Below are 17195 nucleotides of genomic sequence, written 5' to 3'. Positions count from 1 at the left end.
ATCTATGTTCTGGTTAAAAACCAGTCTCACTGTGTTCTCCGATAAAAAACAACACCGTTCTTAGTGTTACAGACCTCTTCATCATAGTAAATAACAACACTAATACGTTCACTCATCTTCATTTTCTTTTCTTCTTAGCCTCTCTAAATTTTTTTGTTGTAAGTTATGCAACTTGAGAATAAAATTTAGCTTATTTATAGCCTCATTTTTCTACGAACTACTATAGCAAAAGAGCAACCACATGGGAGCTTTTTTTCTAAATTTTGCTGACAGTGCATCCTGTTTGAAGCGTTTTTTGACACCATTTGTTTAGAAATGTCTACTCAGAATTATTTTTCTACGAACTATTGTAGCAAAAGAGCGTTTACGTGGGAGCTTTTTTTTCCGAAATTTTGCTGATAGTGCATCCTGCTTGAAGCATTTTTGACACTATTTGTTCAGAAACATCTACTTAGAATTATTTTTCTACGAACTATTGTAGCAAAAGAGCGTCCACGTAGGAGCTTTTTTTCGAAATTTTACTGACAGTGCATCCTGCTTGAAGCATTTTCGACACTATTTGTTCAGAAACGTCTGCTCAGAATTATTTTTCTACGAACTACTATAGCAAAAGAGCGTTCACGTGGGAGCTTTCTCTAGAAATTTTGTTGATAGTGCATCCTGATTGAAGTGTTTTCGACACTATCTGTTCAGAAATATCTACTCAAAATTATTTTTCTCCGAACTACTGTAGCAAAAGAGCGCCAACGTGAGAGCTTTTTCCAAAAATTTTGCTGACAGTGCATCCTGTTTAAACTTTAAAGTGTTTTTCGACACTATTTGTTTAGAAATGTCTACTTAGAATTATTCTTGCAGAAATCTTAGAATTATTCTTGCAGAAATCCTAAACCCTAAACCCTAAGACAAAAAAATTATATTGCTTATATGTTTTTTCTAATACCCTAAACACAAATTTATTTTAAAAAACTAAACCCTAATTCAATAAATTAACCCTAATACCCTAAAATCTAATTTAATATTTAATATTTAAAATTAATAGTTAATTTAATGAATTAATTTTAAAATCTTAAATTCTAATTCAATTATTTTTTTCTCGAAACCCTAAACTTAGCATAGCGCCAATATGTATATATGTTGCAATCATGTTATCTTTGAGATTTTTTTTTTCGTGTATGTATATTGGAAATTAATAATTAAAAAAAATCAGAAATGAGCTTGTTACAAAGTAAAAGAAACTTAGTCGGTGGATCAAAAATAAAATGATCTAAGCCATTGATAAGGGAAAAAAACCTAAATGTTGAAGTAATCGAATTACTAAGTTGTTATTTACACGTTAAGAGTTATTTAAGGGTTTTTTACTAAAATATTATAAGAAATAAAATACCAAAATAGCATGTTTAAACCATTATGTATCAATTAACCCTAAATTTAATCAATTAACCCTAAACCCCAAATTAACCCCTAATTTAATCAATTAGTCCTAATACCATATACTCTAATTTAATATTTAGTATTTAAAATTAATAGTTAATTTATACCCCAATTCAATTAATTTTTTTTCTAAAATCCCTAAACCTTAAAACCCTAAAAACCCTAATTTAAAAAACCTTAACCCTAAATATTAAAAACATTAACATTAAATCAATTAAATAATAAAAAACCCTAACCCTGAAAAAAAGATAAAATATTTTTTTAGGGGAACATTTTACTGACACGTACTCTGAAAACGTGCTCATGTAGATGCGTTTTCGTAGAAAACAGCTTAATCCAGTAAATAACCTAATAAACAACCTATTTTCGTAATTAAAATTTTTAAAGTACATTTTTAGGTAAAATGGCCAGAATTGGGATAAACAAAATTTGAGTTCTTCACCCCACAACATATTCAATTCTATATTGTTTAATCATTTTTAATCACGAATCCTATTTAATCTATGATGTATGTATCCAAAATGAAGAACGTTGAGTAGCGGGGTAAAGCGGTAATTCAATCCAAACATAATATATGTCAAAAACAAAACAAACTAACTTACACTATAAAAACACACACACACACACACAAAAACAAACCGAGGTACTTAGATTATTGTTGCTGCACACTGATCTCTCTAAAAGAGCAACCTTCTCCTCGCATATGCATTTCTCCTCGCTCCCTGCGCACCGCCTGCTCCATTATTACGTGCCCCGCAAGCTACTCCACCGGCTGCCCTCACTTCTAAATCTTATCTAACGCTTTTTCTTTACTCAAAATGGGTTTAGTTCAAAACCCCGACAATAATACTGCTAGTCCTGAAACCGGAACTGCAACTCATCTCTCGTCTTCTGCTTCTTACAATGATGGCGACTGCACTGAAACGCCGCGTCTCAGTGAAGACTTCGATTCAACCTGCTCCTCTCCCTACGTTAGTGCACCATCGAGCCCTGGCCGTGGTCCCACCTCGGGATACTTCTTTAGCGCGCCGGCTAGTCCCATGCACTTCATTCTGTCTTCATCTCCTTCCCCGACGTATCATCTTAAGTCAGAGTCCTTGGCGATATCGGGACAATCAGATGCTTCGTCTTTCGAGTTCGAGTTCTCGTCTCGCTTCTCTAGCAATGGGTCTGTAACCGTTGGATCAATGAGTTCGGCGGACGAGTTGTTCTTGAACGGCCAGATCAGGCCCATGAAGCTCTCTTCTCACTTGCAAAGACCTCAGAATCTAGCTCCTTTATTAGATCTATACGTCGAGGAAGACGACGACGGTTTAAACAAGCCGGAAGCATCACGAGGAAGGGATCTTAAACTGCGAAGCAGATCTCTTCACAGAAAGGCGAGATCTTTATCACCCCTTCGAAACCCGGAGTTCCAATGGGAAGAAGAGGAAGAAGAGTGCATAAGAGAAGAGCGAAAAGAAGTTAGTAAGCTGATATTGGAAGGATTGAAAGAAACCGACGTTTCAAAGGAAACGACACCGTCCTCTTCTGCGTCTTCTTCACGATCTTCATCTTCGGGCAGAAACTCCAAGAAATGGATATTCCTGAAAGATCTTTTGTATAGGAGTAAAAGTGAAGGGAGAGGAAATGGGAAGGAAAAGTTTTGGACTTCCATTTCATTTTCATCATCAAAAGAGAAAAAGATTCAAATGGAACATGAAAAGCCACCCCCTTTAAAACGTAAGCAAAAGGAAAACAAACAAGGAGCTGGTAAGAAAGTGAGTTCCGGGAAGCCAGCCAATGGGGTGGCAAAACGACGAATTCCTCCGTCGCCGCACGAGTTGCACTACACCACAAACAGGGCTCAAGCTGAGGAAATGAAGAAGAGGACTTACTTGCCTTACAGACAAGGATTATTTGGTTGCTTAAGCTTCAGCTCGAAAAGTTACGGTGCACTTAACGGACTCGCCAGAAGTTTGAATCCAGTGTCATCCAGGTAGTTAACGGAGGACGGTGCACTTGAAAGCAGGGTCCCTTTTTTATGTATAGTTTCTTCTGGATTTTAAGGATATTAACATCGTGTAAAATACTGTTTTTATGTGTTTTAATCCTAAGTTTAAGGTAGCTTAGCTTATTTGCCTCTCTTGACTACCAGTACAAAAGAAGCTTATATTATGTTTTAATCCTAAGTTAAAGCTTCTTCAGCTGCCTGCTTTTTGTTGTGATTTACGGTTTTTTTTTAAAGGTATTAATCCATTGTTGTAGTAGTAAAACAGAGTTTTATATGGGAGGAGGTTGCATTGTGGTGCATATTTGTTTTGCTGTTTTAGACTTTTATCTGAGACTACTGCATGAGACTCTGTTTTCATGATCTGCAATCACCGTAGAACCATGTGGACATATAAAGGTCTGTTGTCTTCTTTGCGTGGATTCTTACGTAAGTTGATGATCTAGTGTGGGGGTATTCACTATGGACCAGTTTTTTTTTTTATTGATCACCACCGTTCACTCCTTTCCAAAGCTGTGATCTTTCAGGTTGCTTTTAACTTTTTATGGAAAATGCGAAAGGCCATTGTCCATTGTTAAGTAGTGTACGATAGAGAAGGGGATTGTGTGGGAGGGTAGCTAATATCTGCCACGTTTATGAGGTTGGGAGTCTCGAAATTAGCTGACCCACATGGATTATGTTCTTCTTGTTAGTTGAGCTGTAAGCATTTGTTGTTATCTTGGGCATAAACTTTGATTAGACCCACATGGGGGAGACATTGTGTTTTAACAAAGTTAGGTATTAAAGACATGACCCACACCTGCCTTTGAAAGACTTTGTATGTGACCCCCTTTGGGCGTTTCTCATTTCTCATCCATATTCCGTGCCCTTGGATTGCATTTGATTGGGACGGGGGTTGCATGCTGGGGCTTTAATCTTTAAACTTAATTGGGACCAGATTTTCCTTCTATGGTATATCAAAGTTGGATTTGTGTGGATGGATTTATATACGCATTTTGGGGTTATTGAAAGTGCCTCATTTTTGATGATACGCACATGGGCACTGACATCAAGATAATGCTTGTTTCTTTTTAATTTAGGGTAAGATTTCATCAGAGTGGTGAAAATAATTAAATTTTATGAACCACTGAAGACGCGTCCACTGCACCACAAGATGATGGTGTATGAAGATTGAAAAGATCTCATAATCTAAAGGAATCTAAATAGGGGTCCCAGCTCAAATTAATCTGACACTAAACAAAGAATGAATCATGGTCCTAGGCTCTTGAAATCTGGGTTTATGCTATTCTTCAAATTAGTGTTGGCAAATGCTGCATTTAACTAATTAAGCATCTTTTGAGGTTAAGTTGGGGGTTCTGCCCTACCTCATGGCTGTGCAGTTTTGCGTCAGATATTTTTAGCCAATTGCGCCGACTGTGGACCCACACTACACAGATTCCTACAGCTAAATGCATCCAAACATCAATTTTGGTTTACCCCTTACCTTTTTATATTCCCTATGTCCATGGAGTATTATATACTACTTCTTCATTTACTTGTCACTACAGTTATGTTAGTTAAGTTAATGCTACCACTAACTCTAAATTTGGGTTTCACAGCCCGCATCCAGGCCCAGATCCTTTTTTCTTTTCGTTGATAAAGTTCACACCAAAATTACATTGAAGTAGCATACAAAACGTTGTCATCACCATGTTACGTATGCGATGGTAAACAATTTGGTGGATTTCTTCAAATAAATGAAGACAGATGCGGTAACACTTAATACCCAAGATGAGCTTTTCTTCTGTCAGATCATTCATTCATTTACTTATTTTCTTTAGTATTCTTTGTGATGTTGAGAGTTTGCATTATTTAATCTGCCTTGCTTTATATATATAATCATCCATTGTCGTCGGCATCTTGTTGAGGTTGACATGTCACTTGTCTTAAATGCTACATTGGAGTGGGACGATGATTTTTGGTATTGGATTTTTCTTTTCAGAGCTTTGTTGATGTGAAGGGTCATTTTTCCCCTTTGATTTCACACTATTGTCATTTTATTTTCAGCTAATATTTACCTCTCCAACCTCTAATACATTTTTCTTTCAATTATATTATGTAAAACCCAAAGTCTTTTTTTCTTGTTTTATTCAACTTTTCTTTTAATGAAAGATAAGTGAATGAATAAAATTAATTTATGAAATCAACAATCAAAATTTGGCTTATTATCTTAAAAACAAATTAATGTTTAAATAGATACACGAGGCACGATGCTCGATGCTTTGCATTAACCTTTTTATTACATTTTTCTTCACACGTGTAAAATGATATAACCCGTTTATCCTACACCAGCGAAACAGTTTACTATATCTCCGATTTCCCTGGCCTCCTGTTTCTCAATATCTCCCAGCCAAATTATTTTACTTTCTTCTCCTTCAATGTCCCAATCCCAAATCTTTAATTGAATTATAATCCAGAAGAAACAAAAAATTAGAGCCCGTGATGGGTCCTGAATCAACATCATCGTCGACGCCATCCCCAAATGGGAAACGAAGCAGAGACCCCGAAGATGAGGTTATCTCGACAATCTCCGTTCGCACAAGCGTTACCTCAGTGAGGTTTTTTCTTCTTTCTTTATTTACTTATTTCACTTGTTTTTAAATACACAAAATTATCAAATTTTCTAACTTTTAATCTTTGCTTAATTTGTATCCTATTAGTCAATCAAAGGGTAGAAAGTTGAATTTTCTAATTTTGTTTTTCTAGGTTATCTACGCAAGGCATTTGTTTGTTTGTTTGTTTGTTTAAGATATTTGCATTGAAGGGTTTCAATTATTGATAAATTAAAAGTCTTTGTTTGCAGATAATGGCGTCTAGTTTGAATGGATTAACTGTTGGGGACCCACTTCCTGAATATCTCCTAGAATCTCCTGCTAGGTCTGAAAGCATGTTCTATCCCAGGTTACTTGTTCTCTCAAGCTTATTCAACCCAAGTATATCTGGTTTCTATGGTCTTGATTTTCGAACATTCTCTATTATAAACCAATCCTGAAATAGGAAAGATTGAAGGGACTACTTGGGTTTTCCATGTTATGATTCACTCTTGGAATTGAGCTACTAATTGATCAATGTTATAACTATTGACTTGTTATACATACTTTTCAATGTTTGGCATAGTCGAGGACTTGAAGATTGCTCGGCTTTGTGGTAATCTGTCTCAAATATTTTCCTCCCGTTAGGACGAAATATTGAATTGTAGCCTGCGACTGGATTGCATCCTGAGGTCTTGTCTTTCAGTTTTTATGTGCTCAAGATGGATTGTATTTGCATAGAGGTTTAAGCACTTTGATGTAGGTTTGCTGGACTGTGATTATTTTTCAAGTTCTCTTGGGTTTTATTCACACTTGTATCATATTGAATTAAAGGAATTAATAAGAGATGACGTTGTAGAAGCAGTATGGCATTAGCACGTGCAGATGTTAATTTTGGAACATAACATTATTTCTTGTCTGCGTTTGACTTGCTTCATCTGTACGATAATGATTCCTAGGATTCTCCTGTCAACATGATTAAGCTTTTGCATTTTTGAAAACTAGTCCTGATTATTGTTTCTAGGGATGAAATGCCATGCCAATATTCACCAATGTCGGAAGATTCAGATGACTGGAGATTCTTTGAAACACCAATGAACACTTGCTTCCCGCATTCTGATAGCCTGCCTACTAGTCCACCATATAAATATCAAAGACCACTGAATGCTTTCTACTCCACTCCTTCAACCAGTTCATATTCTTTACCTGGAAATGTCAGTGCTGTTACTTGTTCACAGCCTCGCAAAAGAGGCTCAGATACAGAGGGCCAATTTCCATCCTCACCAAGTGACATTTGCCACTCTGCTGACTTACGCAGAGCAGCACTCATGCGGTCTGTACATATGAAAACACAGCCAGCTAGTTCCTCATCTTTAGAATTGCAATTTGGTTCAGGCCAAGAGAATTCGCTTAGTATTGAAGCTGAGGAACGGCCATGCTCATTTGTGAAGTCCTTCATCTGTGACAGTGAATATCAGACTGAAGAGTGTTCCTCAACGAGTATCTCAGAGCCTGAATTTAGTCGAGAGAAATCTTGTGGTGTGTCAAATATGGATTTGAAAGGGGATGAATCCAGGGCCATAGATGGTTTTGGGAAATGACTGATAAAACCCGCCTTCAACATCATTTTGAACTTACCTTCTCCGTAGAATTGACCCATTGTTGGAGCAGGTAATTGATTTTGCCAAAGTGAAGCGCAGAGCAATACTTTTCTGGATCCTTGAAGAAATTGAATATTCTTGATTTCTTCGTCTTTTTTTGCACTGTTCCTGATATCGGAGCAACGTCCCCGTTGTAAATCAGAATTTTGTTTTAAAAACCTCAGTTTCAACATCTCCAAATTTTATTTCATAATTATCATTTGATTCCCAGCCAAGCAGCTTCTTCAGATTTGAACTGAGGCCTGCATACGTTGCTTTTTATTGAATAAAAATGAGGTACAAGTATTGAGCCAAAAAAAAAAAAAAACCTCATAAAGTGTTATAATGTAAAAAGTAAAAGAATTCTATCATAGGTCGAAGTAGTTCTTTCCTTCTACAGCCGTATGTTCTTAATTCAAATGAAAAGCCAAGTGATTTGTGGCTGGAAGATCTCTCAAGATTCAAAATTAGAGGTCAAATACCAGGATCAATCCTCAAAAAGGTGGAAAATTAACCCCAACGGTGCACTGCATTACACAAGCGTAATACACGCAATGACCTATGAAGTTCAAGCAAATGTTGAAAGGCTATTCTTCTTGGGCGTCAATTCATCGGCTTTTGCTGGGCTTATTGACTGCACCAAAAGAAAAACAAAAAAACCAAGGATATACTCCCTTAAGTAATAGATGCTCATAGTGGAAAGTATGGTTTATTGATGAAGTGAGCATCATCAACATTAGTTCACAACATTGTAGAATTTCAACCGTAAGGAACATAATTTCATTGTAGTGATGGCAGTACTTTAATTGTAATCTTTAAACTTAAAATTTACTTTGTATTTCAACAGTAATTCTTACCTTGTCAAGAATGCGCTGCAGCCGCTCAATTTCCTTCTTGGGATAATCAGCACCTTTCTCCAAATAGCTTTTAGCAGCTTTCAAGTATATCTTTCCATAACTGACAACATACAGCATGACCAGAGTTACACATAGAAGTCTAATACTTTGACTCAAACAAAAACACCGAACAAGGGATTGACAACAAGTTCTTTTCCGGAGCTGAACATTGAGAAATTAATTGAATACCTCGCAGAGGAGCCCTTAAGCTTCTCAACTTCTTCTTCAATCTAAGAGAAGACTGTTTTCCTCTCATCAATGCTAGCAGCCACAAACTGCTTCCCCAATGCATCCAAACTTGACAAGATACCAGCCTTTGCAAAAAAACGTAAAGGGAGAACAATTAATCTGTTATAGGAGAATTGGTATGACAAACTCGGTATATCGTTTATACTATGAGCCACTAACCTTTGAAGTTAGTTGTCCTTTCGCATCACGATTGGTGCCACACTGCTCATTGATGAAAGCAACAAATTCATCTAAACTCTGACCACCATCATAGTCTTCACCAGCTTTGTTGCCTTTTGGAAAGAATTTCAATGTTGGATACCCACTTACTCCATACCTACGCTTAAAAGCAAAGCCCTTAAAATCCATTGACACATTCCCTAACTGTAAACAAAACTGCGCTTATTGATTAAACTTACGCTTACTTCTCAGCTAGATCCTTGTACTTGTCAGCATCTATATTAGCTATCACTACATCTTCTTCCATTTTAAATGCCGTTGCTACCTTTTCATAGGTCTGCCAAAACACAGAGTTAGAATGGCGATCAGTATTTCTACCAAAATTATTATGCTTACTTCATTAAAACAACAATATAGATGCTTACAGGAGCAAGGCTTTTGCAATAGCCACACCTGGCAGAAAACCAACCAATAACATGGTAAACACATTCTGTAGGAAAATGAAAGCAAAAGAATACCAACAGCAAAACTTGCTACAAATGTCGATGTCATGATGTGTTGAACGGTAAAATATGTGGGATCCAGAACAGATGAAAAGCTCCCTTTGCTATAGTTGGAAATGGAAATATTGGCCACAAAATGAAAGAAGAATACATGCTTACCAGGGTGCATAAAACTCAACAAACACATTTTTGGTCTCATCAAGAACAACCTCGTCAAAATTATCAGCGTTTAGAACCACAACATTGGATGGCAAAGTGGCTATCTTCACATTCGTTCCTGTAAAACAAGACATGAACTTAGGAAACTCCTTCTGGGTTTACGTTCAGCAAGTTCACCTCAAAATAGAATTTCCTACACCAAGCAATTAGAAATTTCTATGAAGGAAAAGACAAATATGTACCTCCTTCAGTGTTTACAAATTCAGCAAGAGACTCTGCTGTACGAGGTCCCTCATATCAAACCTAGATAAAACCAATTTGATGCACCAAAGTCATGTTTTAAATAAAATTTAGATACCAATAAACAAAGTTAACAGAAAACAAGACCAAGGAGAAAAAAAGCATCATAAGGAAATATCAGAATTCAGAAAGAATACAATGGAATTTGAAACAAGAAGTACAAATACAGGCCCTGAGCTATAATAATAGTTCATGCACTCACAACCAAACTTGTGCAATTATGAACCACTAACCTTTCCAATCAAGACTGATTTAGCCTTCTTAAAACTCGCCCCAAGCTTCTCATTCTCAGGAGTTAGCTTCTGACAGTGTCCGCACCTGTGGACCAAAAAACCCACAATGTTGAGAATATAACTACCTGGACCTTAGTTTTTTTTTCTTTGCCATAGTTAAAAAAAAAAAAAAAGAAGATAATTCTAAATCTACAGCCTGAAGTGAGAACACCGAAAAAATGTTTCTTTAAAGAAACATAAACGAAATTTTAACTCTTGAGATTAAGGGTAAGAAAGTGCCTAGAAAGGAGCATATCTAGCAGTACAGTAATGTAGAGAGTGTGATCCTAATAAACAAGTCAGAGAAACAAAGAGAAAACGATAAGAGAAAATCATCGATATTCTCATTTCAAATTGCTGAGCGTAGATCCGACGATCGATTAATGAGGATATAGTGTAATCAAATTAAAATAAAGGAGACCAGAAATGCGGGATTCAAAAATTGTTACCAAGGAGCATAGAACTCGACGAGAGCCCCTCTGTCTTGACCAACTTCCTTCTCAAAGTTTTCTTCGGTTAGCACGAGGACATCGTCTGCCCAGGCTGAGGCCAACAACAATGCTTAGATTTCCAAGGCTAACGAGACCTTAAACTTCATTTTTTTCTCCCTACTGTTTATAGCTTCCTCCCTTTTCACTCTCTCCGATTTTCGATATTTATAATTTTCCCAGGCTTAAAAAATTCCATTTGATTTTTACTTTTTATTATAAAAAAATCAGTTTTTTTGGATAAATTAATTTAGCTTGCTGATTTTTCCTTGCTCGTAGCTTTGGACTTTTGAAATGGATGGTGGCGCGCATATCAGATGGAACGTTAAACTACGCGACATAGTTTCTTTTGGCGAAAATCATTATCAGTATGCTGGCGCATTTTTGTATCATGCTGTGCAGCGGATAGCATGCCTCTGACCTCTACCTGTTTGGTCAAGCGAACGCACGGTAACTTGTTTCCGGCGAAATGGCATACCGCGATAGCTCGGCCCATAGTTCTGGCTTTTTCTTATTATTTTTAATTAAGGACCGCCGTATCCCAATAAGCCAAACGTGGATTGGCCATGAACGGTTCAGTACTTTTTAAGTTATAATAGCATATATATATTTAAAAAGGTTTTGAGGAAGACGACGGTGATGATATAGAACAAAATTGGAAAATTTTTCTTGAGTTTACATGGGCTGAACCCTGATTGAGGCTCCAACAGATTTCCCGTAGGAAGCTGTCAGAGGCAAAAGCCGTATATTTGATACTCAAATTCTGATAAAGCCATTCTAGTAATTGCTGCTGAGAATTTACAACTCAGATTCTGTTGATGGAGCTTTCAGAGGGTGATTTTCAAGGTGTAGCACGCAATGATGCAAACGGTGCAAGTCTTCCACACAAATCTTCTTCATAAGTACTTCCCTTTCCAAGTCAGCCAAATGTCCACCAATTTTAAACCCCAAATGACCTTCAGCATTGCCGTTTTCAGTCATCGCCATTGACGGAGAGTCGCTTTGCTGTAAATGAGCTGACCATTTTGACTCATCAATCACTGTAGAGTTCAATCTAACAATAACAAAATCTACTATGTTAGTATGAACCAACTTACAAAATGCCACTATCAATGTTTGTGTAACAAAAAGCCTGAATACTAATCCTGCCGCTTACAACTACTATAAATAATAATATTAATTAATATATACAGCAAGTATTAGTGCTCCATAAACTAAGCACATGGGAAAAGAAAAGGTTCTACCAGAACCTCTATATCTGACAAAACTATAATAATACTTAGGTCTAATTATGCTCTCAATCCATACACTCTTCACACATTTAAAATTTAATCCCTCTACTTTTTATTTAATAAGTGAAGTTTAATTGATAACACCATCAAAAACTTCTACTAAATTAGATTATATGACATTTTAAAATAAAAAATTTGTCCATGTAACCAGTTCTACAAGCATGGAAGGCTAAATAAACAAGTAACATTATATATGAGGCTGTAAGGTTTTCGATTCTAAATATGGAATTGTAAAGTTAAAACACTATTTCAAAGATGATACTTTTATTTTGCTTGCATGGCTTCCACACGGCTTTATATTGGCCATGTAAGCAACCTTTTAGAAAAAACCACAAAATCCAATTTAACAGAAATCCTTTTGACAGTGTTATCAATTGTACTTAAATTATTAAATCAAAAGAATAGAGGGCCTAAATTCTTGAATTTAAAAGTAGAGAGACTAAATTTCAAATGTGTAAAAAGTATAAAGACGGAGACCATAATTAAACCTAAATATTTCACATATAATGAGTACCAAAAAGGAAGAAAAAGGTTCTACTATATCTGTGAATAGGGATAATAGTTACTCAAACCATAATATTGGTAGCACCTATCAAAAGCAAACCATTTCTTGCTAGCAGTGAATGATTGAATTCAGAAGAACTTACATATTTGATAAGAAAAATGACAATAGTGATGAGTAAATAAAAAACAAAGTATTGACTAAGGCAAACTGAAGGCATCCTATGTTATGGTTTCAACTAATTTAAAAGTTGCCTTTCAAGTGTGAGATTCAAATCTCCTTAGAAAATTTCCATTTATATTCAAGTAACCTCGGCCAACTTACAGCTCAACGCTAGCTCTCTAAAGGAGCTTATGCACTGCACTTGTTACCACTAAACAATGAGGGTAGGAGAGGAAGCCCTAGTAGCTAATCAGTGACTTCAACATTAACAAACCTCCTAAAGTAATTTCTGATTCAGACCTGAAGGCACTCAGGCCGTCCCACAACAAAGAGAAGTTCCTTTAAAAACGGAGGAAGAACTTCCTCATAGTTGCAAGAACAAAAGTTTTTTCTAATCACATTTCTAATGTGACACTTAATTACCTATCCCTACCAAAACAATCTAAAAGCAACAAGAGCAAAGCTCAGTAAGTGAGTAGAACTGCCGGCAAGAAAAGCAGTCATAAGCTTATTAACAACTTCAATTTCACTCAGATAGCTGCCTGTAGTCTTCATACATGTCCCACTTCCAGTTTACCATAAGGGCGACATAACATGCATGACCACAAGCATACCCAAATATAATGAATGTATGAAGATATGCATGATTGTAAGCAACATATGACAGAATGGTGAACATTTCTTACTTCTTTAGTATGCTCTTTGTGTCTGTTTCACCCTTCAAACTAAATAAGGCATCCACAACATCCTCTTTCATCCTCACAAGACCCTTCAAAGAACCACATAATTTGCATGCAGAGTGTATTGTTGAATCTGCAGTCTCTAAGCTGATGTTGCTAATTCTAACTATAACAGTTTCTAATGACTGCAGTGGCCAAATTCGGAGATGCATTTTCTTTACAGTTATATAGCCAACTGATAATGCTTTCTTGCTTGACTTCAATCTCTGGAAAAGCATACATTAACACTTATCATGTTCTGGCCAAAAGAATAGGTGACCATACACAAAAAAGGAGATGACAAAGGAGGAAGGAAAGTCTATATAGCCGAGATGGAAAAATACCTTAAATTCAATGTCCCAATTATCAAGTCCATATGGACCAGGCCTCCTGGAAACCTTTATAACCTTACCAAAAACTGAAATTGCCTCCTTTAACTCAAGAAAGTCAATTATAGAAGGTGCATTCTTAATCGTAACAGAACTTGAAGTTCTGAAAGTAGATCTTCCACTATCATTGTTCTCAAGATCTAGAGAAGGAACAAAAGAGTTCCCAACTTTAAGTGATACATCCTTGATGTTAAGGCAGCTGTCTTCCTTAAATGGTGACCCATTTAACTTCTTTTTAGTACCATTGATTTTCTACATGCAATGGAGAATTTAGATGGTAATCAAGTCAGAGCACATTTGACAACATAGAAACCAGTAATAGCGGTAAAAATTTATTTGTTATACATCCACTAGCAGAGAGATATCAAAAGGAAAATATACAACAAACATGCAGGAAGGATTGCAAACATGCAGCTATGCTCAGACAAGCTTGGCAATAGAGAGAGGAAAGAGAGGATAAGAAATATCAAGAATGCTTACCACAAAATGTTGAGGCCTTTCTGTCATCAGTTTCGCAATTACACCTCCAACCCTTTCCACCGGTAAGCCTAATTCCGCAAAATCACCATCGTCGTTCGAAGTATGCACTGACCGCTTTAAGCTCTCAAGCCCTTTTGGTTGGATGCTGCAACCACTCTTAAGTAAGATAATCTCATATATAATATGTACAAACAGAATCTACAAATTCCAGTTTTAGGTATATCATGCTCATAATGTCTTAATTGTAAGATTTCAATCAGAAAGCACTACTGCTTATTTCTGCTCCTAATATTGAAATGAAAGCTTGTTGAAAAATAAAAAATGAGGAACTTGATGGTTGAAGAGAGTAGACCAAGTATCAATTTAAATGACACCCTCAGGAATCGCAACATACGCCCTAAATAAATTTCCATCCAATTGTAATTGCTCATTGTCTTTGCTTCAGTAAACAAGCGCAACATGAAACTACGACTCTTCTCATACTAAGAATAACCTTTCTCATCCTCCAGCAAGAAACCAAGCTAGATGCCTAACAGTATGCCTTCCGGCGATAATATAGAAAATGTAATAGTTCCCTCTACCCAATGTTAATCTAAGTCTAGGATATCCAAACTCCCAGCAAGAAATAAATTACCCGCAAATGACTTTTTTTTTTTGTCAAAACAAGAAAAAAAAAAAAAGACTACTAAATAATCAAGAATCGGATTCGTAGAGGTGCCTCAGAAACAAACAATTTCGAAACTTAAGTGAGAAATGTTTTAACTCCTTTTCACACTGTTCAGTCGATTTATACCATAACACAAAGAAATTTATGGCATTGAAACGGCTAAATTGCTAAGGCACTATAAAAAATATATTAAACAAACGAACTAGTAACAAATAAACTGAGAAACTTGCCAAGTAAGAGGAAGCACTATTTTCCTTGCTGAAACAAGGCCAGCGTAACCTGGGGAAAATTTCAGAATGTGTCAGTTTCGTGGTTTTGGGTATAGAGGGGAAGCGCCAAAAGAGAAATGAAAATCGAATGGAAGAGGAGAAAAAGACTACAGGGTTATAGAAATTACCGGTGACTAGATGATGGAGTGAAACTCGGAATCTCCACTCAAGCATCGCCCCCGAGTTTTCTTGCAGCGCTCTACGCCTGCGACAAGGGAGGCAGCTGAACAAAAAGGAACGTCGGGACGACTGCGTTTTAAACTATTTTCCAATTCCTCACTTTTTCTCTTTATTTTCCTTTTTTTTATCTAGATTTCACTACCTGGCTAATGAATTAATTATTTATTTTTAAATCTTTAATATTTTAATTTTATTATAAAAATAAAATAACTAAATTATGATAAATTAAAATATATGAAGTACATGTCTTGCCTGGGTTTCTATGTTGAAAGTGTTTTCGTTTTCTCGACTTAATTCTGTAATTTATTTAAAAATATTGGCCTAATTTAATAATTTTTTATAAAAAATGGTATTTTTAAGAATTTTAGCCAATCAAAGGTACCATATTGAAAATGACAAGTTAAGTTCAAGTACCATATTAAAATAGTTGTAAAAGTTTAGATACCAAATATGACATGATCCTTTTTTTATAAAATTTCAAGCAATAAATTATTAATTTTTATAAACACACAATCAATATAATTTTTAGATCTCACAACTAAACCTTTAAATATGAAAATTAAAAATAGAGTTAAAAAAAGGACATGAATTAATATTTCAAACCTTGCTTCTAAAATTAAAACATTTTATCAACTACTAGCTCTTTTATAATATTTCATCTTTTACTTATTATATTTTAAAAAAGAATTCAATCCACCATTATCTCTAATTATAAAAAAAAAATGAAATGATGGTATAAGTCATATGACATTATTTCAAAATATCGTATCATTACCTTTTAATTACTTTATGAGAGATTAATTATTTGATAAAATTTAAATTTAATACTAATCTATACAAAAAAAATTAAAGACTAAATTAAGAAAAAAATTAATGTTGTTTTATTTTCTAAGAAGAGTGATGGACGCCACTTTTAATTGTTTGTCTTTTTAAGGAAACGGGTGCCACTGTAAATTGAGACATGTTATAAAAATGTGATAAAAGAGTATAATGGCAGCATGAATATATCAAAATTAATATAAAATAAATTATTAATATGTAACATTTTATACAAGCTTACAATAATTTAAACAAGTATAAAGCATGGGTGAAGCCAAAAACTTTTTATTAGAGGAGCTGAGATTGAAATGTAAACCCTTTTGGTACCGCCCTTGGTATAAAATATGCACATAAATACGTCATGTTATACAAATTTTTATCTAAGTTAAATTATTCTAATAAATACGAAAAATATCTCATGAATTGAATCACGATACAAAAATTATATGAAAACACAAATTTTTCTTTAATTGAATTAGATGGACAAATTATTGAAAATATTAATGAAATTTAGCAACACAAAGAAAACATCAAATAATATTTAAAATACAACGCTAAAGATAACATAAGTATAACACAAATAACCGAATACATCAAAATATATATCTATACTATATATAAAATGCCTGATTGAATTGGTGTTATCAACTTGACACCAATTTAGTTGTGAAATTTTTAAAATACTCTTACTTTAAAGGGTAATTAATATTATTATAAAAATATTTTTATTATTTATTAATTTTATATACTATTTCAAATAAAATAATTAAAAATATTATTTAAAAATCGAATATTAATTTAATAAATTTAAATAAAAATCTTTACCATTCTATCAATAATCATTTATTGAAATAATTTTATAAAAACTTTTTAATATAAAATGTTTTGGTTCACCTAGGATGTAAAAAAAATCTAATATATTAAAAAGTAGGTAAAAGAATTTAAATATGTTATAAATATTTCTTCCATGTTTCATTTCATTTCTCTTTTTTTATTCTTTTTCCCATTCCTTACATAACAAAGTAATGAATTAGCCTTCATAACAATAAGTATTGTCGA

The 17195-nt window shown here is 34.8% G+C and overlaps 2 protein-coding genes and 2 pseudogenes across 2 annotated transcripts; 2 read left to right on the top strand and 2 right to left on the bottom strand.

Moving 5' to 3' along the window:
* Positions 1-1946: 1946 nt before the first annotated feature.
* On the top strand, positions 1947-3723 carry LOC107924429 (uncharacterized). Its single transcript, XM_016854875.2, has one exon. It carries the CDS (start codon positions 2250-2252, stop codon positions 3411-3413), a length of 1164 nt encoding a protein of 387 aa, XP_016710364.1. The 5' UTR covers positions 1947-2249; the 3' UTR covers positions 3414-3723.
* Positions 3724-5030: 1307 nt separating this feature from the next.
* LOC107922918 (uncharacterized) lies at positions 5031-7842 on the top strand (annotated as a pseudogene).
* Positions 7843-8080: 238 nt separating this feature from the next.
* Positions 8081-11153, bottom strand: LOC107923588 (probable protein disulfide-isomerase A6; annotated as a pseudogene).
* Positions 11154-11294: 141 nt separating this feature from the next.
* LOC107922866 (uncharacterized) lies at positions 11295-15457 on the bottom strand. Its single transcript, XM_016853071.2, has 6 exons — positions 15266-15457; positions 15099-15147; positions 14202-14346; positions 13677-13973; positions 13300-13559; positions 11295-11711 (listed from the first exon to the last, which is right to left on the bottom strand). The coding sequence occupies exons 1-6, from the start codon at positions 15309-15311 to the stop codon at positions 11456-11458; spliced, it is 1053 nt and encodes a 350-aa protein (XP_016708560.1). The 5' UTR covers positions 15312-15457; the 3' UTR covers positions 11295-11455.
* Between the last annotated feature and the right edge of the window lie 1738 nt (positions 15458-17195).

The sequence above is a fragment of the Gossypium hirsutum genome, chromosome A11 (assembly GCF_007990345.1).
Source record: "Gossypium hirsutum isolate 1008001.06 chromosome A11, Gossypium_hirsutum_v2.1, whole genome shotgun sequence".
Taxonomy (NCBI): domain Eukaryota; kingdom Viridiplantae; phylum Streptophyta; class Magnoliopsida; order Malvales; family Malvaceae; genus Gossypium; species Gossypium hirsutum.
Note: the sequence above shows the minus strand (reverse complement) of the source record. Positions and strands in the feature narration are given on the sequence as shown.